At 42.0% G+C, this 24,808-nt stretch overlaps 2 protein-coding genes across 6 annotated transcripts in view; one reads left to right on the top strand and one right to left on the bottom strand.

Annotated features, from left to right (window-relative positions):
• Window positions 1-9,390, bottom strand: part of kcnc1b (potassium voltage-gated channel, Shaw-related subfamily, member 1b) — a gene marked incomplete at both ends in the record, with an annotated part of 20,405 nt that extends 11,015 nt beyond the window's left edge. The window contains one exon of the mRNA XM_080438222.1: window positions 8,770-9,390. Within this exon, the coding sequence (XP_080294348.1) occupies window positions 8,770-9,390 (621 nt within the window). The remainder of the gene's footprint in view (window positions 1-8,769) is intronic.
• Window positions 9,391-13,496: 4,106 nt separating this feature from the next.
• LOC308091362 (CD81 antigen-like) overlaps window positions 13,497-24,808 on the top strand; it is a 156,576-nt gene continuing 145,264 nt past the window's right edge. For all 5 annotated transcript variants that reach the window (XR_013933703.1, XR_013933704.1, XR_013933705.1 and 2 more), the window contains exons 1-2: window positions 13,497-13,816; window positions 18,327-18,441. Coding sequence is in view for 1 of the 5 variants with exons in the window: in XM_080436925.1 (XP_080293051.1) it covers window positions 13,751-13,816; window positions 18,327-18,441 (181 nt within the window). In the remaining 4 variants the exon portion in view is untranslated. The remainder of the gene's footprint in view (window positions 13,817-18,326; window positions 18,442-24,808) is intronic.

The following is a 24,808-nucleotide window of genomic DNA, read 5'->3' on the forward strand; positions in this document are numbered from 1 at the left end:
GACCAATTTATCAGACAAACAAGATCAGCAGCAGCTGAATGACTGAACACTGATGATGTGTGTCTGACCTGTGCATTTACACACACACACACACACACACACACACACACACACACACACACACACACACACACACACACACACACACACACACACACACACACACACACACACACACACTCACTCTCACACGCACGCACGCACGCGCAAATGCACATTCAACAATGCATGTACCTCCAGCCATGCATGTACACAAACAACTATGCGCCACGCATGCACGCACACATACACACACACACACGCACAGCCATGCATGTACACACGCACACACACACAACAATGCATGTACACCACACACACAACCATACGTTCCTTCAGAAGATCTTATCATTGTCCAGTTCATTGTCCTACTGTCCACACTTTCATATATGGAAGTGTTATTATTATGACATTATGATGTGTTCAGAAAACACATGACGTTTACATTGTTCAACGCAATCATTCATACACATATAAAATGTTAATGATCTCATCTCTGTATGAATCTTTGAACACTAACTCATGTTCAGTACACAGTAATAATCCTCAGTGTTAATTAAACTGTGTAAAATGATGGACATCAAACGGGCCCTTGTGGGTCCACTTGAGTCCATTTCAACGCTCTTAACTAGTAGAATAAACCCTGCAGACTCTACTGTGTACTTATGACTTATTACTTATTAACGACGGCTTTTACATGTTCTTCTGTAGCCGTTAGCTACAGTTTGGTCCCTGGAACACAAAGCAGAGCAGAGCCATCATCAGCGTCTGGCCTGTTAACCACATTAACCCATTCAATCCCTATTCTGGGGGAAACACAGAAAAGAGCAGATCTGAATGTCGGCTATTTTCAGCAAAAGATATGTAATGTCTAGCGAAAACAGAAAATACACTAGCATAGAGCCCTGTGGGACTCCACTCAACAACATATAAGCCTCTCTGAGTCGCGAAGTTTGTTTGAGCTTATGTACCGATAGAGTTATGTACCGATAGAGTTATGTACCGATAGAGGTATGTACCGATAGAGGTATGTACCGATAGAGTTATGTATCGATAGAGTTATGTACCGATAGAGGTATGTACCGATAGAGTTATGTACCGATAGAGGTATGTACCGATAGAGGTATGTACCGATAGAGGTATGTACCGATAGAGTTATGTACCGATAGAGTTATGTACCGATAGAGTTATGTACCGATAGAGTTAGGTACCGATAGAGGTATGTACCGATAGAGTTAGGTACCGATAGAGGTATGTACCGATAGAGTTATGTACCGATAGAGTTAGGTACCGATAGAGGTATGTACCGATAGAGTTATGTACCGATAGAGTTATGTACCGATAGAGTTATGTACCGATAGTTATCTACCGATAGAGTTATGTACCGATAGAGTTATGTACCGATAGAGTTATGTACAGATAGAGTTACTGTATGTACCGATAGAGTTATGTACCGATAGAGTTATGTACCGATAGAGTTATACCGATAGAGTTATGTACCGATAGAGTTATGTACCGATAGAGTTATGTACCGATAGAGTTATGTGCTGATAGGCACAGAATGGTAAATCATGTTTGGGGACTGAGCCCTGCGGGTAGGTCAGTATCTCACTTGCTTAGACCATGCAATAGTCTCATTAAAGGTGATAATGTCCCATTCAATGCATTGACAGCATCCGAAGCCGGTGCTCTGTCTGAGCTCATCTGGAGTCACATCTCTGTTACTAAAGATTGAACCATAAATGGCTCTGGTTCCATTTGTACACTCTCAGAGTTACAGACCCATCGGTCTAAGTAATGATGATGATGAGGCCTCCTTGATCCTCATTTCCCCCACCGGGGGCAGCGCTGTGCTGTCTGGACGTTTTTTAAGTGCAGCGTTTTACTAAGATTGTCCCTTAAATAATGGCATTTGTGACAGCGGGAGGACGAGAACGCTCTGGCACACGGAGGGCAAGGTTAACGTTGTTTTGCCTCGGTTGGCTGACGGTGCACGGCGGCCGTTGCTCGGCGGCCCTGTAGCGTGGCTGATGAGGAGCTGATGGGAGCGTTTCCATTCTGTGAGTACAGTACAGGCTGTAATTAACTACACACACACACACACTGCTAATTAATCCCTCTGCCAGTCAGAGAGAGAGAACTCTGTCACTCCTTAGTGAAATGTAGATGAGAGCCGACGCTCTGTCTGCCTCCCCATGCACCGACTGCTCTCTGGAAATAATCCTACAACTAATGTGCTATCAGTGGTGGGAAAAGTACTCACATTTGTTACTTAAGTAAAAGTATCAATACTGCAATGTAGAAATACTCAACATTTACTTGAGTAAAAGTACAAAAGTATTGGTTTGAAAATGTACTTAAAGGTTTAATGACATTCACTTTTACACAACATTCAAAGTCTTTGTCCTGGTCCTTCAAAAGTGTACAAAAAGTTTTAAGTGAATATTCCATTCCAGTGATCCATGGCAGGTGTTTTTCTCTCACATTTCTAAAGCCTTTTCAACTGCAATGAAAAAAGAAATCTTTGCCTGCGGGTGTCGCTGGTGAGGGATTTTGCCTGTCAATCATCGCCTCTGCTCCGCCCCCCCCAAAGGAAAGGATAGGGGAGGGGAGGGGCGACGAGGAGAGTGGGCGGGATTATTCGACTGTGACCTCACTGTCGAAGGGCCAAGCTCAGATTACTTTTCAGCCTAATTATTCAGAAAACCCCAGACCACAGAAAATCCACTGAATGTTCTAAGTTCAGGTTTTTTGGGTGTAATTGAGGTCATAAAACCCCAAATAAAACATTGAAAATAAAAAAAGTGAAAATGAATGTCATGATACCTTTAAAGTACCAAAAGTTGAAAGTACTCATTATGCAGAATGTCCCATTTCATGTATAAATATCTTTTGAAAATAGCCGATCTACAAGCTCACAATGCGTCGCATCGCGACGCATTGTGAGCTTGTAGATCAGCTATTTTCAAATGGCCAAAATGTATATAGGGCTGAAGATGAAATTCTGAGATGTAGTGGAGTAAGCAAAAGTACTGAAAATTGGAAATACTCAATACTAAAATACCTCTGAGTTGTACTTAAGTACAGTACTTGAGTAAACCACTGTGTACTATATGCACGTACACTATGGTTTTGAGCCCCGTTCACTGTAGCATACTACAGCGATTCTGCACCTTTTTTTTATCTCAAGGACCGCTGCGTTTGATATGCATTATGATTAAGCCACGGACCCCCATTCGATATGATTTTAGAATGAGAGGTATAAAGGCAACCCAACAACAATAATTTGTCAGTGAGGGACTTTGATATGAAGCTTTTCCAACGCGTGGTGTTGACTGTCGACAGTCAATCAGGCCTTCTCGTTGTTTGAAATATGCGTTTCAAATATTTATTTTGATGCAGGTGATGACAGCATCAACAACAGCCGGGTGTTGAACGGATATATGAATAACGAACTTGTGAGAAGAAAACATACTGAAAACACTCAAACAAACTGAAAACATGGATACGGTTGAAAAACTGTATGGCTTCCGGTGGCGTACCCAATTCCGCTGCTGTGCACCTGTGACACCCCCAGATATAGGCTGCGCCCTGAATCCCTGCCTATGCCCAGGTTAAACAGCATAACCAGAGCACCTTCACAGGCACATAGTAAACAATATCAAATTGGTTACAACAAGATGGTTGATAGGATCTGAACCTGATCACTTTGGGGGATGCATCTATTTTACAGGATAGAGAGACTAGTGTGATCGCTTTTAAATGTTTGTCAAACTGCTGCACCTGAAGTTGTTCCGATAACCATTTCAGTTCCTGATCCGGTGTTGCACTTTAACTGGATATTGTGTGTGATATAGTGTACTACTGTGTGTAATGTATGTCTATTGTTGTAATGATGCTGCCTCGTGGCCAGCTCACTGTTGGAAAAGAGATGTTAATCTCAATGAGTATTTTAACCTGGTTAAATCAATGATACGATAATTTTATGTTTTATCTCTGCATGGGACCCAACCTTAAAATCCTCAGTGTTCATTAAACTCTGAGAGTGTACACTCTCAGAGTTACAGGCACACATAAGGGTCGTATTGGTTCCTAATTATCAACCGTTTAGCCCCCTCCTGGAACCTCCTCAAGGACCCCTAGGGGTCCACATTGAGAACCAGGGCCATACTTCAAGGGTGATTACATGCTGAATAGAGCGTGTGATTGTGATCAATATGATTGGGATTCTGTCAGAGACATAATCACTAATCCCTCTGATCACATGGTCACAGTTTAGGGTTGGGATCGACGTTGATTTCGTCTACTAAAACTATGACAAAAAAATGTTGGTCGACTACCTCTTAACACTGACGAAAACCAGATAAAAACTAGATAAAAACTAAATAAAAACTAAGCTATGATCACTAAAACTATGACTAAATACATTGACAATTTCGTCAACAAATAAAAACTAGACTAAAATGTTAGGGAGGGATCTAGTGGTGAAGAGGTCCAGTAGAACTGAAAGACAAATCCTTTTATGCTCGTTGCGTTCTGAAAATAGCAGATCTACAAGCTCACAACGCGTCGCGCTGCGACATGTTGTGAGCTTGTAGATCGGCTATTTTCAGCATGCAACCAAGTGTAAAATCCGCCATTACGGCGCCATCATACACCGCCAAAATACATTTTAGTCGACTAAATCAACCGTAGATTTAGTCGACTAAAATTGTATGATATTTAGTCGACTTAAACTACACTAAAACTAAAGCATTTCAAATGACTAGAATATGACTAAAACTAAACAGACTTTTATTCAAAAGACTATGACTAAAACTAAATCGAAAATGCGCTGTCAAAATCAACACTGGTTGGGCTCCAGAGCCCGGAGGAACCGGACTGGTTCCATCCAACAAGTTCTCACACATAATAGGCGTCATTTATTGCCGCTCTGTCATTTTCCCTCCCTAATGATTCACTATAGGACTGCGATAGTGACTGCAAAAACTAAAACGCACGTAATGGAGCTTCAAATACTATTCGAATCGTGAGATTGGCCGGCTAACTCGTAACCACTACAATTCTTTGAAAAGTTTAGTTACTAGTTACTTTGCAGATATCAATTATTACATTATAAAACACACATTAACCGCTTAAGCCCTATTTCATACCTAGGCTATTTGAAAATAGCCGATCTACAAGCTCACGACGCGTCGCATCGCGACGCGTCGTGAGCTTGTAGATCGGCTATTTTCAAACATTTTTGTACTTTTACTTTTGGTACTTTAAGTACATTTGGATACCAATACCACCGAGCGAGCTAAAGCGAGGGAGTTCTCGCGCCGAACGTTGCGACCTCCCCCTCCATCGCGGTCCAAAACTATACTTTATACAAAACACCTACTGAGCCCCGTGGGTATAGGTCAGTATCTCACCTACTGCACTTAGACCAGTCAATAGTCTGATTTAAACGTGATAATGTCCCATTCAGTGACATCATCCGAAATGGGTGCATCTGTGAAGTCACGTGCAGCAACACAGCAGTCTCTCCTGTAAGGAGCACACAGGTCACCGATGCAGAAAAAAACACACATCCTGAGGAGGAAAGTCATTTCACTGTCAACCAGCCAGAGGAGAGGAGAAGAGAAGAGAAGAGAAGAGAAGAGAAGAGAAGAGAAGAGAAGAGAAGAGAAGAGAAGAGAAGAGAAGGGGAGGGGAGGGGAGGGGAGGGGAGGGGAGGGGAGAGGAGAGGAGGGCCGATTCTCGTTGCCCCACATGGAAGAATGCCCATTCAAAAAACTAGGTCCAAGAATCTCACCTCCAAACAACAAACCCACTTTTAGCCTTTAGGTCTGGAGGCATGCCATCCCAGAGGCCGGCCGGTGGTGATTTATATACTATTGAGTGGTCTGACCCGTTTAAACCAAACTGACAGGAGATCCCGTCTGTCCCGTGACCTTACCCTTCCCGTTAAGATGGGGAAGGTAGGAGGGGGTGGGGGGGGGGAAAGGGGGGCTAATTTGCATGTAAATGGATCCGGGGCTCTACTTCAGATGAAGTCACTGAGATCCTTGGGTTCTTTCTTGTCCCCTCCCTCCCTCTCTCTCTCTCTCTCTCTCTCTCTCTCTCTCTCTCTCTCTGTGTGTGTTACAGTAAAGACTCTGCTCCCCTGTCCCAGGAGACTCCCTGGGGAGCTAGCAGCAATTTCAAGGTCAACCCAGAGAGAGAGAGAGAGAGAGAGAGCCCTCATGGAGCTGAGAGAACGCTCCATCAATGTCCCTTCCGCCTTTAATAAGCAATCTGGACGCTATAGGGACGCATTGGCATTGATTCGCCCTTCTGCCCGTATACAGGAAGACATTGGGGGACGTTCGTTTAAGTTTAAAGCACCTTCTGATTGGAACAACTTACCTATAGTTCACTTATAGATCAATTGCTCAAATCTAACTGTTCTTTCTTTTCATTCTTGTTTTATCTCATTGATTGTATTTAGATTCTTATAGCTCATTTTTATTTCATTTTTTCATGTATTTATTTTTTGTTAAGAGATGTAGAATGGTCTGGGATGGTGTGAGAGCCTCATGTGTATGTTTTGTAGATCTATATAGGTCTGGGATGGTGTGAGAGCCTCACGTGTATGTTTTGTAGATCTATATAGGTCTGGGATGGTGTGAGAGCCTCGTGTGTATGTTTTGTAGATCTATATAGTTCTGGGATGGTGTGAGAGCCTCGTGTGTATGTTTTGTAGATCTATATAGGTCTGGGATGGTGTGAGAGCCTCATGTGTATGTTTTGTAGATCTATATAGTTCTGGGATGGTGTGAGAGCCTCATGTGTATGTTTTGTCCATGTTATTGTTGATTTTTGTGTGATTGTTTCTTGTCATTGTTTGTGCGTTGTGCCTGAGGACCCCCTGAGGACCCCCTGAGGACCCCCTGGAAGACCAAATGATGCACCTTAAGCAGTTTATCCTCCAATCAAATGTTGAAATAAAATGTTGTCAAACAGTGTGAATAGATGGATGCAGCCTGAGTAGGAGGTTATTCTACTTCTACTACTATACTGTACATCATTCAGAACAGGGGTTCTATGCCTTAGTTATTTTTTTATTCCAAGGACCCCCAGTTTGACATGCTTTAGGCCACCATGGACCCCCATTTGACACAATTTGTCATTCCTCCGGGACCCCAATAAACACTGTAAAATTCTCCACGTTAAAGGGATAGTTCACCCCTAAAATAGCTTTTTTTTTCCTATGGATTAAAGTCACCACATGGAGACTTGAATTTTCTTTTTTTCTCGCATTCCTATAAGCTAATAATGTGATGACCGGCAGCGGTTCCGGTAGGAGACACAAAGAGTCTCCTTTGTGTCTCTTACCGGAGCCGCTAGCCTATACCGGTCCGCAGGTCATCAAATTATTGTCTTAGGAATGCGACCAAAAAATATCCATGAATTCAAGTCTCCATGGGGTGACTAATCGACAGAAAAAAAAGATTGTTTTTGGGTGAACTATCCCTTTAATGTAACTCTGAGCGTTACAGACCTGTCAGGGTCCATTTGGACCCCATAGGGTGGTCCCACGACTACCCAGGACCCCCATTTTAAAAACCAGTGGCTCCAGAACAATGTTTTATCGCATGTTTTATCGCATAATAAATCAATGCTTAAGCTCTGGGATGGTTATGGTCTGGCTCCTCTACTCCAGTGTTGATTTCGTTGACTAAAACGTTGACAAAAAATGTTGGTCGACTACCTTTTTTTCACTGACGAAAACTAGATAAAAACTAAATAAAAACTAAGCTATGATGACTAAAACTGAGACTAAATATATTGACAATTTTGTCAACAAATACAAACTGGACTAAAATGTTAGTGAGGGATCTAGTGGAGAAGAGATCCAGTAGAACTAAAAGACAAGTCATTTTATGCTTGTTGCGCTCTGAAAATAGCAGATCTACAAACTCACAACGTGTTGTGAGCTTGTAGATCGTCTATTTTCGGCATGCAAACAAGTGTAAAATCAGCCATTACGTCGCCATCAAGGCACCGCCCAAATGCATTTTAGTCGACTAAATCAACTGTAGATTTAGTCGACTTAAACTAGACTAAAACTAAAGCATTTCAGATGACAAAAATATGACTAAAACTAAATTAAAAAATCACACCCTGTGTGAAGTGGGCGGTGTCTTGCTAGCTAATCACAATACTGAATGGAGTCAACCAATCATGTACAAAAGATAAATACATTTATTGAAACACTCTTTATGATGGACGAAACCATAACTTTACAAAAACCAATTTATGGTTTTTGTAAAGTTATGGTTGCTTATATAGGGCTATGCACATGTGTCATGTGACACTGGCCAATCACAGTCCTGAATAGATTGTGATTGGCCAATCACAGCGCAGGATAATTGTACAAATTTCCAAACCTCACTTTTAGGGCCGGTTTCACTGCCCAAGATATTTGTAAATTTTTCCAAATCTCACTTATAGGGGCGGTTTCACCGCCCAAAAATGTGCTGTCAAAATCAACACTGTTCTACTCACCCTTGCATACTTGGAGGAGCAAGGGTCCTCGAACAGCGTCGGGGTCCATTTGGACCCCATAGGGTGGTCCCCTACTCCCCCGGGACCCCCATGTTAAAAACCAGTGGCTCCAGAACAATGTTTTATCACAGAATACGCTCAATGGTAATGATGGTCATGGTCTGGTTTATATAGCTCTATAGCTCCTCTACTCACCCTTGCGTACTTGGAGGAGTAAGGGTCCTCAAACAGCAACCAGAGGCGCTTCTGCCAGCGGCCCCAGCGGGTGCCGTGCCGGGCGCCGCCGGGCCCGTCCGCCTTGGGCAGCGTGCGGGTCAGCTCGTCCACGTCCACGTCGGCCTCCGTGGCGCCCTCCGCCGCCTCCTGGGGCTCGCCCCCGGCCCCCCCTACCGCCCCCCCCTGCTGGGGGTCCTCGCTCCCCGACAGGTCCAGCAGACCGCCGCCTCCGAAGCTGTCCAGCGCCTCCTCCGCCTCGCGGTGCTTGCAGTAGGTCATCCAGCAGCAGGGCTCCACGTCCGTCTCGTCGATGCCCCAGAAGGCCAGCTCCTCCTCGTACATGGGCCCGCACACGTCGGCCGGGCAGTGCAGCTTGCCCGTGCGGTAGTAGTTGAGGATGTGCGAGAAGACCCCCGGGTGGCGGTCGAAGAAGAACTCGCGGCCCTCGGCGTCGTAGTCGAAGTGCTCGGGGGCGTCGGGCTCGGCCAGCCAGGAGAGCCGCGTGCCGGGGAGGGTCTTCAGGGTGCTGCGGTACGTCTGGTGCTTGAAGCCCCCCACGTTGATCACGACGCGCTCCTTCTCCACTTCGCTCAGACCCATGGCTGTGGTGGTGGAGACCCTCCTATGGGGTTAGGGTTAGGGTTGGGGTGGAGACCCCCTCCTGGGGTCAGGGTTAGGGTGGAGACCCCCTCCTAGGGTTAGGCTGGAGCCCCCTCCTGGGGCTAGGGTTAGTGGTGACCCCCTCCTAAGGTTAGGGTTAGGGTGGAGACCCCCTCCTAGGGTTAGGGTTAGGGTGGAGACCCCTATAGGGGTAGGGTTAGGGTGGAGACCCCTCCTAGGGTTACGGTTAGGGTTGGAGACCCCCTCCTAGGGTTAGGGTTAGGCTGGAGACCCCTATAGGGGTACGGTTAGGGTGGAGACCCCCTCCTAGGGTTAGGTTGGAGACCCCTATAGGGGTAGGGTTAGGGTGGAGACCCCCTCCTAGGGTTAGGCTGGAGACCCCCTCCTAGGGTTAGGGTTAGGGTGGAGACCCCTCCTAGGGTTAGGGTGGAGACCCCTATAGGGGTAGGGTTAGGGTGGAGACCCCCTCCTAGGGTTAGGGTGGAGACCCCTATAGGGTATTAGCGTTAAGTCGGTGGGTTAGGCATCCTAGGCATGTCTCCGAGAAGTTACCTTATTTTTCTTTTTCATCTTCATCATCACAACCTCCTCGGTCACTGAGGAGGGCACAACGGGAGGATCAAGGACCCCCGCAACACATGCGTTGTTGTTATTATTATTATTATTATTATTATTATAGAAGCAAGAACAACCAGAGGAATGAAACAAAAGAGGTGTCCAGAAAGAAAGAAAGAAAGAAAGAAAGGAACCGGTAGATTTTAGTCTCAGCAGCAGCTCTGAGAAGACGTGTAAAAACGTTCCATTATAAACACCTGTTCTGGAGGCTACAGATCATACGCTTCCGCCTGTCTGTCTGTCTGTCTGTCTGTCTGTCTGTCTGTCTGTCTGTCTGTCTGTCTGTCTGTCTGTCTGTCTGTCTGTCTGTCTGCCTGTCTGTCTGTCTGCCTGTCTGTCGCTGAAGGGTAGAATCCAAATCCCAAATGATCAACAGCATTCAGAACGAACGTCGTCACACATCTATATCCTCCTCGGTGTGAAAACCCACGAGGTTAATGGAGACATTTTAAAACGGAACCAAAGTGAAGCTACAGGATGATTCTTACGATCCAGATCCAAAGCACAAAAAAAACAAAGAATGGATCCTCCAGCGGCAGCTTGTTGTTCCCCCCGCCGGGAAGAGCAGCTCATTAGCGGATCATCAGAGCGCGGTGAGCCGCTCTGTGGCCGCTTCTGACTTTCAGCATCAAGGTGACTGCGGTGGTGCTGAAGGGACAGCTCCCTGTCTGTGTGTGTGTGTGTGTGTGTGTGTGTGTGTGTGTGTGTGTGTGTCTGTCTGTCTGTCTGTCTGTCTGTCTGTCTGTCTGTCTGTCTGTCTGTCTGTCTGTCTGTCTGTCTGTCTGTCTGTCTGTCTGTCTGTCTGTCTGTCTGTCCTGTCCTCTCCTCGTTCTCCTCCGATATTCGATCCGTTATATCCGTCTTCTTCTCTTCACATGGACACAAGAGGATCAACAGAGAGGATCTGGATGTTTCTGTAGTCTAGCAGCAGCTGGAGCTGATGTTGTGTCGGCTATAGGGAGGGGAGGGGAGGGGGGTGCAGGGGGGGGGGCACTTTGTTTTCATTCATCTATTGTTCAGTTCGGTTCAGGTTTTTCTTTTTTTTTGTGCCCCCCCCCCAAAAAAGGCGAAGATCTTCCGTCCGTTGGTTGTTCGGGTAAAAGGTGCGTGTGTGTGTGTGTGTGTGTGTGTGTGTGTGTGTGTGTGTGTGTGTGTGTGTGTGTGTGTGTGTGTGTGTGTGTGTGTGTGTGTGTGTGTGTGTGTGTGTGGTGTGTGTGTGTGTGTGTGTGTGTGTGTGTGTGTGTGTGTGTGTGTGTGTGTGTGTGTGTGTGTGTGTGTGTGTGTGTGTGTGTGTCCACTAGGCTGTTCTCTCCTATCTATCCGACTGCACGTAGGAAATTGGAAGGGAGGAGTGGGGTGTCGGTGAGGGGGGATCAATCAAAAAGGGCTTCCTCAAAAATTAAATAACCTCTCTCTCTCTCTCTCTCTCTCTCTCTCTCTCTCTCTCTCTCTCTCTCTCTCCACGGAGCGGAGCATCAGACAGTGAATGAACGCAGTGATCATACAGTACATACACGCAGTGTGTTCAGCCTGCTGTTCAAACACAAGCACTTCAAGATCAACTGGTTTGTAGCCCTGGACTGATCCCATGAAGCTGTTGTGTTTGTTTAATTATGTCAAGAAGAAGAAGAGCCTTCAGTATGATATCATCATTATAGACCATGATGGACCCCGCCCTGTTTGATACACATTTTATCTATGGGACGATTGGAACGCCCACCCACCCCATGTGTCTAACAATAAACACCCCATGTGGTTATTGTTAGACATGCTTTGGTACAATAGCCTATTATGGTCTGTCATTTATGTTCCATAATTAGGCTAACGTATTGTCTAACAGTAGCCTACTCTGTGAACAGTGAAACTCGGATGAAAAATAGCCGTTCTAATCTTGTACGTTCTCTACTGTAGGCTGTGTAGCCTACATTTAATTGTAGTCTATACAGTACATAATGGTGATTAACTATCACTATCAGTCACATAGAAGGGACCCCCATGCACCCCCTGTCTGCCCCCCTGTCTGCCGTTTACAACTGGACCTACACAAGTCTTCTAGCTTGCCAAAATAAATTAAATTACCCCCCCTGTTTTTCTGTATGCATTTATTTATTCTATCTATCTATATATCTATCTATTATCTATTTATATATCTGTATACATCTATTTATTTATTTGTATTTATTTATTTTATTTATCTATTATAATTCTATATTTTATATTTGATTTATAATAAATGTGTACAGAGTAAGGGTCCATTTGGTTCCATGTGTACGCTCTCAGAGTTACAGACCTGTAAGGGTCCATTTAAAAAACCCTCAAAGAACCCTGAGGGTCCCCGAACCCCACTTTGTGTGTGTGTGTGTGTGTGTGTGTGTGTGTGTGTGTGTGTGTGTGTGTGTGTGTGTGTGTGTGTGTGTGTGTGTGTGTGTGTGTGTGTGTGTGTGTGTGTGTGTGTGTGTGTGTGTGTGTGTGTGTGTGTGTGTGTGTGTGTGTGCATCTTTACTAGCAGGTGCGTTTGGTTTGATGAATAGAATGTGATCTACCAGGAGAGGGCGCTGTTGCTTAACGGAACATCACATTGTAAATGTGTGTCCTCTGCTCTCCTCTCACTCTGATGATATTATGACCAGATTCACTCCTTCCTTTTATCCAACACAATCTGTTTACAAGTAAAAGTCCGGAATTCAAAATGTACTTGAGTAAAAGTGCAAAAGTATTGGTGTCAAAAGTACCAAAAGTAGAAAGTACTCATTATGCATAATGTCCCATTTCAGAAGTTCAAAATGTATTAAAAAAATATTTTGAAAATAGCAGATCTACAAGCTCACAATGCGTTGCATCGCAACGCATTGTGAGCTTGTACAGTAGATCTGTAGATCTGCTATTTTCAAATGGCCGAAATATATATAGGGCTGAAGTAGTTATTAATGTATGTTTTGTAATAATAATCAAAATCTACAAAGTAACTAGTAACTAAAGTTTTCAAATAATTGTAGTGGAGTAAAAGTACAATATTTGCCTCTGAGATGTAGTGGAGTAGAAGTAAAAAAGTATTCATTTTCCTAATAGAAGAATGACCCAAAAATGCATTGGAGGAAGTTGGAACAACAATAATAATAATAATAATAATATGTGTTTTCAGTGCTTTTTCCTTAAACCTTCGCCATAATAACACTAAATGATTGATAGTTAGGAACCAAAATGTCTACACTTTTTTTTTTTTTTACTTTTCTTTTAACTCTGTTAACAATTAAGCTACCAAAGTGTCTACTCTTTTTTTCTTCTTTTTTTCTTCTTTTTTTTAACTCTGTTAACAATTAAGCTACCAAAGTGTCTACTCTATTTTTTTTAAACTTGTTTTACTCTGTTAACAATTAAGCTACCAGTGGGTGTAGCCTATGGACCCAGCCTCTCCGCCCCACTGACCACATCATCCACTATGTGGGCAGTTCAGTTCAGAGTCAGTCGTTCTAGGAGGAGTTTTCTTTCAGGGTCTGAATAAACATCCGTCCAGTTCTGTGAATGAAGCTCAGTCTGCCTGGACATCACTGTAGCAGAGGAGAGGAGAGGTCACCAGACCAGACACAAACCCACTGATTCTTATTTTCTATTCTCTGGTCAAAAACCCACTGGATCTGACCTGATCGTCACCAGTGGATCTGACCTGATCATCACCAGTGGATCTGACCTGATCATCACCAGTGGATCTGACCCGATCGTCACCATGGCCGTAGTAGGATGCACCAAGTGCATCAAATTTATGCTGTTCTTCTTTAACTTTGTTTTCTGGGTGAGTCGAGCATGTTTTTATTTGTCTTTAACTCTTTAACTAGCCTTGGATCAAGACCAGTGGTGGATAGTAACTAAGTACAATTACTTAAGTACTGTACTTAAGTACAATTTTGAGGTATTTGTACTTTACTTGAGTATTTCCAATTTCCAATACTTTTATTTCTACTCCACTACATCTCAGAGGCAAATATTGTACTTTTACGCCACTACAATTATTTGAAAACTTTAGTTACTAGTTACTTTTCAGATTTAATTTACATTTTTTTAAAACATATTCCACATATGAAAAGGAGGAGGAAGAAGATAAATCTTATAAACTATAGTCTACAACAACATAACTTCTGTTCTGGCCATTAAACCAAATTAAGAGTATCTATTGCAGCTCGCCTATAGCGTTTATTAATGAATGAATATAGTTGTGAATCGTGTAGGAGGACTTTTCCAGTGGTGGAAAAAGTACTCAAATTTTTTACTTAAGTAAAAGTATCCATACTGCAATGTAGAAATACTATGTTAGTAAACTGTGTAAGTAAAAGTCTGGAATTCAAAATGTACTTGATTAAAAGTACAAAGTATTGGTATCAAAATGTACTTAAAGTACCAAAAGTAGAAAGTACTCATTATGCAGAATGTCCCATTTCACAAGTTTTCAATGTATAGAAATATTTTGAAAATAGCAGATCTATAAAGCTCACAATGCGTCGCATCGAGACGCATTGTGAGCTTGTAGATCTGCTATTCTCAAATGGCCTAAATGTATATAGGGCTGAAGTGGTTAATGTGTGTTTTGTAATAATAATCAAAATCTACAAAGTAACTAGTAACTAAAATTTTTAAATAATTGTAGTGGAGTAAAAAGTACAATATTTGCCTCTGAGATGTAGAGTAGAAGTAAAAGTACTGAAAATTGGAAATACTCCAGGAAAGTAAAAAAAATCCTCAAAAGTGTAAGTACAGTACTTGAGTAAATGTACTTAGTTACTTTACACCACTGGACTTATCCATACGTGGTGATTAAAGAAGGTACTATTGAACTGCTATATGTGGGGAGGTTGGTTGGGTTCTATGAAACTAGCAGTGCCAGTATATATATATATATATATATATATATATATATATATATATATATATATATATATATATATATATATATATATATATATATATATATATATATATATATATATATTATTATAGAGATATGATGAGATGCTTTCTTTACATCCATAAATAGAGTGTTATGTTCTGCTCTGCTGGGTCAGAACATAACGGTTGTGGGCGGTTGGTGGTTGGCGTCTCCAACAGAGAACCACAGCGCTGTGTGTGTGTGTGTGTGTGTGTGTGTGTGTGTGTGTGTGTGTGTGTGTGTGTGTGTGTGTGTGTGTGTGTGTGTGTGTGTGTGTGTGTGTGTGTGTGTGTGTGTGTGTGTGTGTGTGTGTGTGTGTGTGTGTGTGTGTGTGCGTGCGCGTGAGTGAGCGCGTGAGTGAGCGAGTGAGTGTGTGTGTGTGTGTGTGTGTGTGTGTGTGTGTGCGCGTGCGCGTGCGCGTGAGTGAGTGAGTGAGTGAGTGAGTGAGTGAGTGAGTGAGTGAGTGAGTGAGTGTGTGTGTGTGTGTGTGTGTGTGTGTGTGTGTGTGTGTGTGTGTGTCTTGGTCTGTTTTCTGGTCTTGTTTTCACATTGTCCGGTTTGCAAGTTCAGTTGTTATTATTTATAGCCTATACAGTGGTGTCATCATGTTGTTGATGTTCAGTTGATGTTGATCTAGAATCCAGTGTTTGTCCAGAACAGTGGTTCTCAACGAGTTCCTGGGACTCCCAGCCTAGGGGTCCTTGAGGGGGTTTCCAGGTGTCCCTCCAGCTAAATCATTGACACTTTAGGAACCAAAAAGAACCCTTACGGGTCTGTTAAATTTACACTGAGGATGTTTACAGTGTAGATACCCAGAGATAATCACTGATTTCTAAGACCACACAGACTGTCACTAGAGCAGTGAAAGCCCCTCAGATCACTTAAAGGTGCAGTATGTGATCTTATGTTTGTTCAGTAACAGGGGTCTCCAGCTCATACAGGATAAAAAATAAAAAAAATAAAAAGAAACTGGATCACTATAAAATGGGTATAATCTCTCCTGATGGAAATTGACAACCCACCTGAAAATGTATTTTCTGTTTAGACCCCTGTTAATGAAGAAGGAAAAACACACTCATTACAATGATTACTATTACAATATAGAGCTTTAGCTTTGTTAAAACGTGTGTTAACAAATAAAATGGCAGTACTTTTTCCACCACTGCTTTTACGTTATTGAAGTAGCCTGACATGTACATGGGTATCGCTGTTTTCTCGCATATCTTGTAGACCAGGCCCATTGCAAGTCACTCTGTCCTCTACCCTGAGCCATCCTACCCTTACTGGGTATAAAACTCAGTACTCTACCCTAAAGCCATCCCACCCTTACTGGGTGTAAAACTCTGTCCTCTACCCTAAAGCCATCCCACCCTTACTGGGTGTAAAACGATGTCTTCTACCCTAAAGCCATCCCACCCTTACTGGGTGTAAAACGATGTCTTCTACCCTAAAGCCATCCCACCCTTACTGGGTGTAAAACTATGTCCTCTACCCTGAGCCATCCCACCCTTACTGGGTGTAAAACTCTGTCCTCTACCCTGAGCCATCCCCAGTGGTGGAAAAAAGTACTCACATTGTTTTACATGTAATAAAAGTATCAATACTGTAATATAGAAATACTCTGTTACAAGTAAAAGTCCGGAATTCAAAATGTACTTGAGTAAAAGTAATGTACTGGAGTAGAAGTAAAAGTATTGAAATTTGGAAATACTCAAGTAAAGTAAAAAAAAATACCTCAAAATTGCACTTGAGTAAATGTACTTAGTTACTTTACACCACTGCCCTTACTGGGTGTAAAAGTCCCTCCCTAACATTCCAGGGTCCATCCTGTGGTTGTAGTAACAGCAGCAGCAGCTCAGCTCAGGATCGATGGCTTGTCACCTGGTTTCCCTGTCGGTGGCGTTTTAAACGTGGCGTCTGGTTGACATAAACACCCAGAGAGCTGACATGATGGAGGCCTTCCTGTCCCGTGTGTGAGGAGGACTGGAGGTTATTCTGGTGTCACTGTGAACCGCCACTTCCTGCTGACAGGGAACCAGCTTCCTGTTTGGGGGAGAACAATGAACGGTGCTGATATAAGCTGCTATAAACACACTAAGCAGAGGGGAAAAGAGGCCTCAATGATCAACTATAATAATAATAATAATACTAAACTTTATTTGTATAGCACCTTTCATGACATGAAATGCAGCTCAAAGTGCTTTACAGAGCAAGAATACAATTACAGTTACAACCAATTTAACAATAAAGCAAAAAAGAAAAGCAAAAGCATGAAACAACATTAAAATAATAGCAAAAAGTGAATCAGGCAATACAGTGAGGACGTGGATAACAACACAGAGATTCAGCCAAAACATATTAATAATAATAATTTAAAAAATCAGCTAAAAGCAAGAGTGAAGAAGTGGGTATTGAGCTGTGCTTTAAAGCTATCCACAGAGGCTGACTGTCGTAGGTGTAATGGGAGTTTATTCCACGCTGTCGGCCCGTAGAAGCAGAATGCTGCTTCACCGTGTTTTTTATAAGTCATTGTAGGTACCTCGAGCATATAATAATAATAATAATAATAAGACAACTTTATAGCATATTTCAAAACAAGGGCTTTACAAAGGAAACAACAAAATAAAACAACACACAAAAACAATGCAGGAAAAAAATGCAGATAACTAAGTACGTTCTACTTTACTTTCATACTGGTGAAAGACCAGTGGAGATAGATTAGAATGTTGATCCACTAGGCTAACAGGGATTTCCCCTTTTGACAGGGGGAGACATTAGGCTTTTGCTCATCAGGCAGAAGCTGAGCCACTGTAACTATACTGCTACACTCCCCCCCCCCCCCACCCACCCCCCTCCATTGTAACGCCCGGGATTCCAACCCCGGTCTCTCTCCCATGTGGAAAGCCAAGATAGCGTTACTTACGTTATGTTTGCATTGCACTCATTTAGTGTTTAATCTTGTCATCATTATTTGAGTTTTCAGCACACATAAAATGTGACTTGACTTGTCTAGAATAGTCTCTGGTCAAGTATCAGTGGTTTAAAGTAACTAAGTATATTTACTCAAGTAGCCTACTGTACTTAAGTACTGTACTTAAGTACTTAGGTACTTTAAGTATATTTTGATGCCAATACTTTTGTACTTTTACTCAGGTAACATTTTGGAAACAGGCCTTTTTACTTGCAACAGAGTATTTTGTGGTATTGCTACTTTTACTTAAGTAAAATATCTGAGTACTTCTTCCACCACTGATGAGTATATAACGTTTAAGGTTGTTATTGAATTAGTCAAAAGACTAACGCGCTGTCCTTCTCCCTCATGGTGACATCATCATGGTGACATCACGGTGACATCACGGTGACATCACGGTGACATCATCAGCTGGCAGGAGGAGTGATCCTCGCCATCGCGCTGTGGCTTCGCCACGACAGTCAGACCAGCCACCTTCTGGTGCTGCAGTTTGATGGACACCAGGCTCCATCCACCTTCTACATCAGTGAGTATGAAGTACTGCACCTCCATCTATCGTTCTATACTAGGGGTGTCGGAAAAAATCGATTCGAATACGAATCGCGATTCTACTGTTGGACAATTCAGAATCGATTCTAATTTTTTTTTTAATCGATTTTTTTTTTCTTTTTCTTTTTCTTTTTTTTTGGGAGGATCTTGGATTTACCTTTGTGTGTTTACATTATTATCAGTTGATAAAACCTTTACAATTATAACAGCTGCATAAATGTACTCTGTCATGCCAGCAGATTGGAGTAGATCCTGAAATCCTATGTTTTGAATCAAGAATCGTTTTGAATCGAGAATCGTTTGTTTTGAAAAAATCGATAAAAATCGGAATCGTGACCCCAAGAATCGGAATCGAATCGATTCGTGAGATAGCAGACGATTCACAGCCCTATTCTATACCAGGGGTCTTCAACCCTTTTCAGCCCAAGGACCCCCTATAGCTGAGAGAGAGATGAAGCAGGGACCCCCACCCCCCCCCACTACATCGCATGCAATTGTGTTGTAGATTCAACTTTTTCATAGATTTCATAGATAGCTTCATTGACTAGCATCACATCACTGTATCATCGATACTTACTTGATTTGCTCCTACACCAAAAACCTCTTCGACGAACATAGCCGATCTACAAGCAGCGCGAGGCGTTGTGAGCTTGTAGATCTTCTATTTTCGGCTAATGTTCCTCAGAATAGAGATGGTAGGGTTCAAGTGGTTAATGGAGGAAAAAAAGTAAATCCTATCACAATGATTTGGCGGACCCCCTGTAGTAACTCTGCGGCCCCCCTAGGGGTCCCGGACCCCCTGTTGAAGACCCCTGTTCTATGCATTAAAACATGAATCTAGCACCTTCTACATCAGTGAGTATAAAGCACCACCAAATGTTTGAAAATAGCAGATCTGCAAGCTCACAACGTGTCGCGATGCGACGCGTTGTGAGCTTGTAGATAGGCTATTTTCAAATAGCCTATGTATAAAATAGGGCTGAAGTGTTTAATGTATGTTTTATAATGTAATAATTTATATCTACAAAGTAACTAGTAAGTAAAGTTTTCAAATAATTGTAGTGGAGTAAAAGTACAAGATTTGCCTCAGAGATGTAGTGGAGTAGAAGTAAAAGTATTGAAAATTGGCAATACTCCACTAAAGTAAAAAAAAATACCTCAAAATTGTACTTAAGTACAGTACTTGAGTAAATGTACTTTACGCCACTGAATAAATGTCATATACATTTACCGGTAAACACATACTGTAGTACTGAATCCAGCACCTTCTACATTAGTGAATACTATACTGTACACAATGAATGTTTCAAACAGCTAGTAGTGCATGTGTACATGTTTGCATGATGCATACCCTCACACTGTTCAGTGGTTCGTATTCTGTGCTGTCTAAGCTGTGGTATTTCATCATGTGATATCCTAAAAAAAAGAATTTGCTGATCTGAATATAAGCTGCAATACAGAAATCCAGGTTTAAAACAGGACCTGGAAAACTACCTTCATAAGTCAGCTTAGTAAATAAAATATCGAAGGATTTGACTCTGATATAAGGGGTTTGTAATCTTTTTTTTTTTTAAGAAGCAAAAATAGCAGATCTACAAGCTCACAGCACATCACATTGCGATGCGAGGTAAGCTTCTAGATCTGAAACTTAGTTTTTTATTTGACTATTTGGAATGTAGGGTATTGTGTTGTTTGGAAAGTGGATTTTGGGGTGTAGGGGCTCCTTCTGGCCTACTTCTTTACCACCTTAACTCTATATACTTTGTCCTACAACGAACAACGAAAATAGCCGATCGACAACCGGTGGTAGATTTTCACTATTTTGGAAAATTTGTAAAATCTTAAAACATTTCATTTCAGTTATTTTGCAGATACTACCGTACATTTCCCTCTTGGTATTTAAAGGAATAGTTCACCCTCAAAATGACTTTTTTCCTATGCATTAGTCAGCCCATGGAGACTTGAATTTATGGATATTTTTTTGTTTTTGTCTCATTCCTATAAGCCAATAATTTGATGACCGGCAGCGGTTCCGGTAGGAGACACAAAGAGTCTCCTTTGTGTCTCCTACCGGAACCGCTGCCTACCGGTCCGCTGGTCATCAAATTATAGGCTTAGGAATGAAACAATATCCATGAATTCAGGTCTCCATAGGGCAGGGGTCTGCAACCTGCGGCTCTGGAGCCACATGTGGCTCTTCAGCCCTTCCCTTGTGGCTCCCTGTAGCTACTGTATAGAAAACATTACATGGAAATTAACAATGTTTTTTTCTTTTTCTTTCACATTTAAAATTGTATTTATCGTTGCTGTAATGAGAAATAGATTCTTACGTGCTCCAATAGTGTAAAGATGTGTAGAATAAATAATACGTTTCAACATTTCTGTCAAATTCGCATCAAAGCCTGCAACACATGTATTGGCATGGCACCAGCATTAGTGCTATAGAGCTAAAATAGATTTTGAGGCTATTTATTTTTTGGTCCAAAATGGCTCTTTTGACTTTAAAGGTTGCAGACCCCTGCCATAGGGTGACTAATCCATAGAAATGATGTTTTTGGGTGAACTATCCCTGTAATGGCAATTCTATTAAATTGAAGAAAATGTTAAACTAATGTCATTTACACCAGCCAAAACACAGAGCACTTTTTGACTCTCGACTTTCGATGGCAAAAGTGCAGCTATAGGGGGCTTAAGCCTGCTCATGCCTTGCTCAGTGGACTAGAGGCCTGTGAACAGGCAGTCTCTGGGGTTGGTCGGTAGGTATACAGTACAGTACTTAATTACCACTCTGTTTATTTTTAGTCTTATGAAAACAGCGGGTTTGGTGAGAGCCATGCGAGGCTAAAAACATCCATGCGAGGGCTCTCATTTCTGGAGGGTAATGAGCACGTGTGCGTATGAGGTTATTTGGATGATGAAAGGGCGTGGCGGCGTGTCAGAGACGGCCCGGGGTTAAGAGAGGGGACCCGGGGCTCTTGATGTGCCGATGGGTGGGCCCCCGATGGGGGCCGCACCCTCCTCGCTAAAGCCTCCCGAACGTTCAAATCAGAGCTTGGCCTGCTGCCGGTCCGACTATAAAAAGGCCTGGTTTTGGTCGCGGACCGGTATACTTAGTGAGGGAGTGGAGCCGCTCCAGATGCTTAATGAATGGGCGTCAAAGACACAACAAAGCAGCTGCTGGACCTTCAAGAACATTCTAATCACCACCATGTTCTGTCTGAGGAGAGGGACCAGCAAACGCACTGAAGCATTCTGGGATACGGTTCAACCCATAGAGATGTTCTTCTCCAGAGAACATACTGTACAGTCACATTACTGTTACTGTTATATTACTGTTACACAGTGGTGGGAAAAGTATACTCACAATTGTTTTACTTATTAAAAGTATCGATACTGCAATATAGAAAGACTCTTTTACAAGTAAACGTCCGAAATTCTAAATTGACTTGAGGAAAAGGACAAAAGTATTGGTATCAAAATGTACTTAAAGTACCAAAAGTAAAAGTACTCATCAGGCAGAGTGTCCCATTTCCCACGTTTTCAAATGTATAACATCTTTTGAAAATAGCAGATCTACAAGCTCACAATGCTTGTACCTCGGTTATTTTCAAATGGCCGAAATGTATAGGGTTGAAGGGGTTAATGTATTGTTTTCTAATAATAATCAAAATCTACAAAGTAACTAGTAACTAAAGTTTTCAAATAATTGTAGTGGAGTAAAAGTACAATATCTGCGTCTGAGATGCAGTGGAGTAGAAGTAGAAATACTCCAGTAAATACCTCAAAATACCTCAAAACTTTACCTAATTACAGTACTTGAGTACATGTACTGCTGTCACATTACATTGTAAGTGACTGGAAGCGATGATGGAGGACTGGTCTGAGGACCACCCAGAGACAAGTTAAAGTAGGCCTACTCATGCAGATTCTTCCAATTTCACAAGTTTTTTCAAAAGTTGTCAAAACTCAAAAGTGAAACATTGTGAAACTTGTCACCTATAATCACACGCCCAAAATAGGGAGGGTTAAGTGTCTGTGGGTTTTATAAATATGTTTTGGAGTTTTAGAAACAAGATTTCCACCCGACAGTGACAATTACAAATACATTTTACAATGGAGGCATTTATCAGACGCTCTTTATCCAGAGTGACTTACAATAAACAAGGTAAACACATACATAGAATACAGAGAGACAGTGTATAGTGTCTCAAGAAACTATCCACAAGTTTCCTATAGGGCATGGTGGTGGGCACCACTTCCTGTCGATTTGATAAGGTATCGGGGATCAAATCGACAGGAAGTGATGCCCACAAGGCCTATAGGAAACTTGTGGATAGGATCCCAGCTAAACCAAGAACCTAAAATCGAAATAACATTCTTAACATTGTGGTCGAAAAGAAAAAACAAGTAATAAGGAACAAAAACATGAGAGTGAGTGACCAAGTTAATAATGTCTGCATGGTAGAGAGTAGCCATGTGTTGGTCAGTGATGGAAGAAGTACTCACATGTTTTACTTAAGTAAAAGTATCAAGTAAAAGTCCGGAATTCAAAATTGACTTGAGTAAAAGTACAAAAGTATTGGTATAAAAATGTACATAATGTACCAAAAGTAGAAAGTACTCATTACTCAAATGGCCGAAATGTATATATAGGGCGGAAGTGGTTAATGTAAAGTTTACAAATAACTGTAGTGGCGTAAAAGTACAATATTTGCCTCTGAGATGTAGTGGAGTAGAAGTAAAAGAATCGAAAATTGCCTACACATATGTAGGGCTACTCACACATGGCTTCAGTACTGCAGTGTGTGAACACGGAGGCGGGGTCCAGCCACAAACTACACAGGTCACTGGGGTCAGAGTGGTGGTGGGGGGGGGGGGGGGGGTTACTGCTACATGGCTGTGGTGGAAGTAGAAGTATTCCGATTAGTTGCACTTAAGTAAAAGTATCAATACCACAATGTAGAGATACTCTGTTACAAGTAAAAGTACTGTATTCAAAAATGTACTTGAGTAAAAGTACAAAAACGTATTGGCATCAAAATATACATGTAGGTAAAGAATCCAAAGGAAAAAGTAGGCTACTCTTTATGCAGAATTTCCCATTTCACAAATTTTTTTTTCAAATGTTGTCAAAACGACAAAACAGGGCATTAAGTCGTTAATGTATGTTTTGTAAAAATAATCTATTCTAAATCTATAAATAATCAAATACAAAATGGAGTAAAAAAGAACGGAAATACTTAAGAAAACTAAAGGTACCTTAAAATGATACTCAGGATGGGTAAAATGCAGAGGACACATTTCACCTACAGTATGTGCAAATATACAGTGACAAATAATGAATTACATTACATTACATTACAAGAACAGTACTTGAGTGAATGTAGGCCTACTTCTCAGTTCAGCACTCTCTCACACTGAGGATGTACGCAGGTCCGGTTTCCTGCTCCTTAAGCTGCTATTTATGGATCGTTTGCTCACATGATCCAGGTCAAATGTTATTCCACAACCACCATTCTATGAACCGGTGCTGAATCAATCAACCAAAAGTGGTTATTTGGCCTTTTTTTTGGCACTATTTACTGTAGCCTTTGGTGCTGTGAAGCACCTATCTATCTTTGTCAAATGCATTTGTTCTTCACTTTACGCTGAAGAACCAGTGGAGAGACGGTTAACTTTAGTCAAGCTGTTATTACAGTGTATTATTATAGTTTAGAGCAGGGGTCTTCAACGTTTTCAGGCCAGGGACCCCCTAACTGAGAGAGAGATGAAGCAGGGACCCCCTCTATATTGTATAAAATTGTGTTTCAGATTCCACTTTTTTAGTTTACTTGGTCTGCTCTTTTTTCCCTCTACACCTCTACCTCTTTGCCAAAAATAGCAGATCTACAAGCTCACAACGCCTCGCGCTGCGAGGCGTTGTGAGCTTGTAGATCTGCTATTTTTGGCTAAAGTTCTCCTCAGAAAAGGGATGCTAGGGTTCAAGTGGTTAAGGTAAAAAAAAAAAAATCATATCACACAAAGATTTGGCGGACCCCCTGTAGTAACTCTGAGGACCCCCTAGGGGTCCCGGACCCCCTGTTGAAGACCCCCGGTTTAGAGTCTAAAGTCTAAACGAATCATACAGGGTCTGAACATGTTCTTTGTGTGACAGTGGTGCTAAATATCACCTCAACCACCCCGTAGATCCACTGAAGAACCACTATTTGTCTAGTGTGTGTTTTGAGCATGCTGGTAATGCACATGCAAACTAATCAGCTATGTTATGGAGATCATATTGCAATACATAGTTTTTATTTCCCTTTTTATATAAATATATCTTTCTGAAAATCTTTTACAATAAT

The sequence above is a fragment of the Gymnoscopelus braueri genome, assembly GCF_963280865.1.
Source record: "Gymnoscopelus braueri genome assembly, chromosome: 9".
Classification (NCBI taxonomy): Eukaryota; Metazoa; Chordata; class Actinopteri; order Myctophiformes; family Myctophidae; genus Gymnoscopelus; species Gymnoscopelus braueri.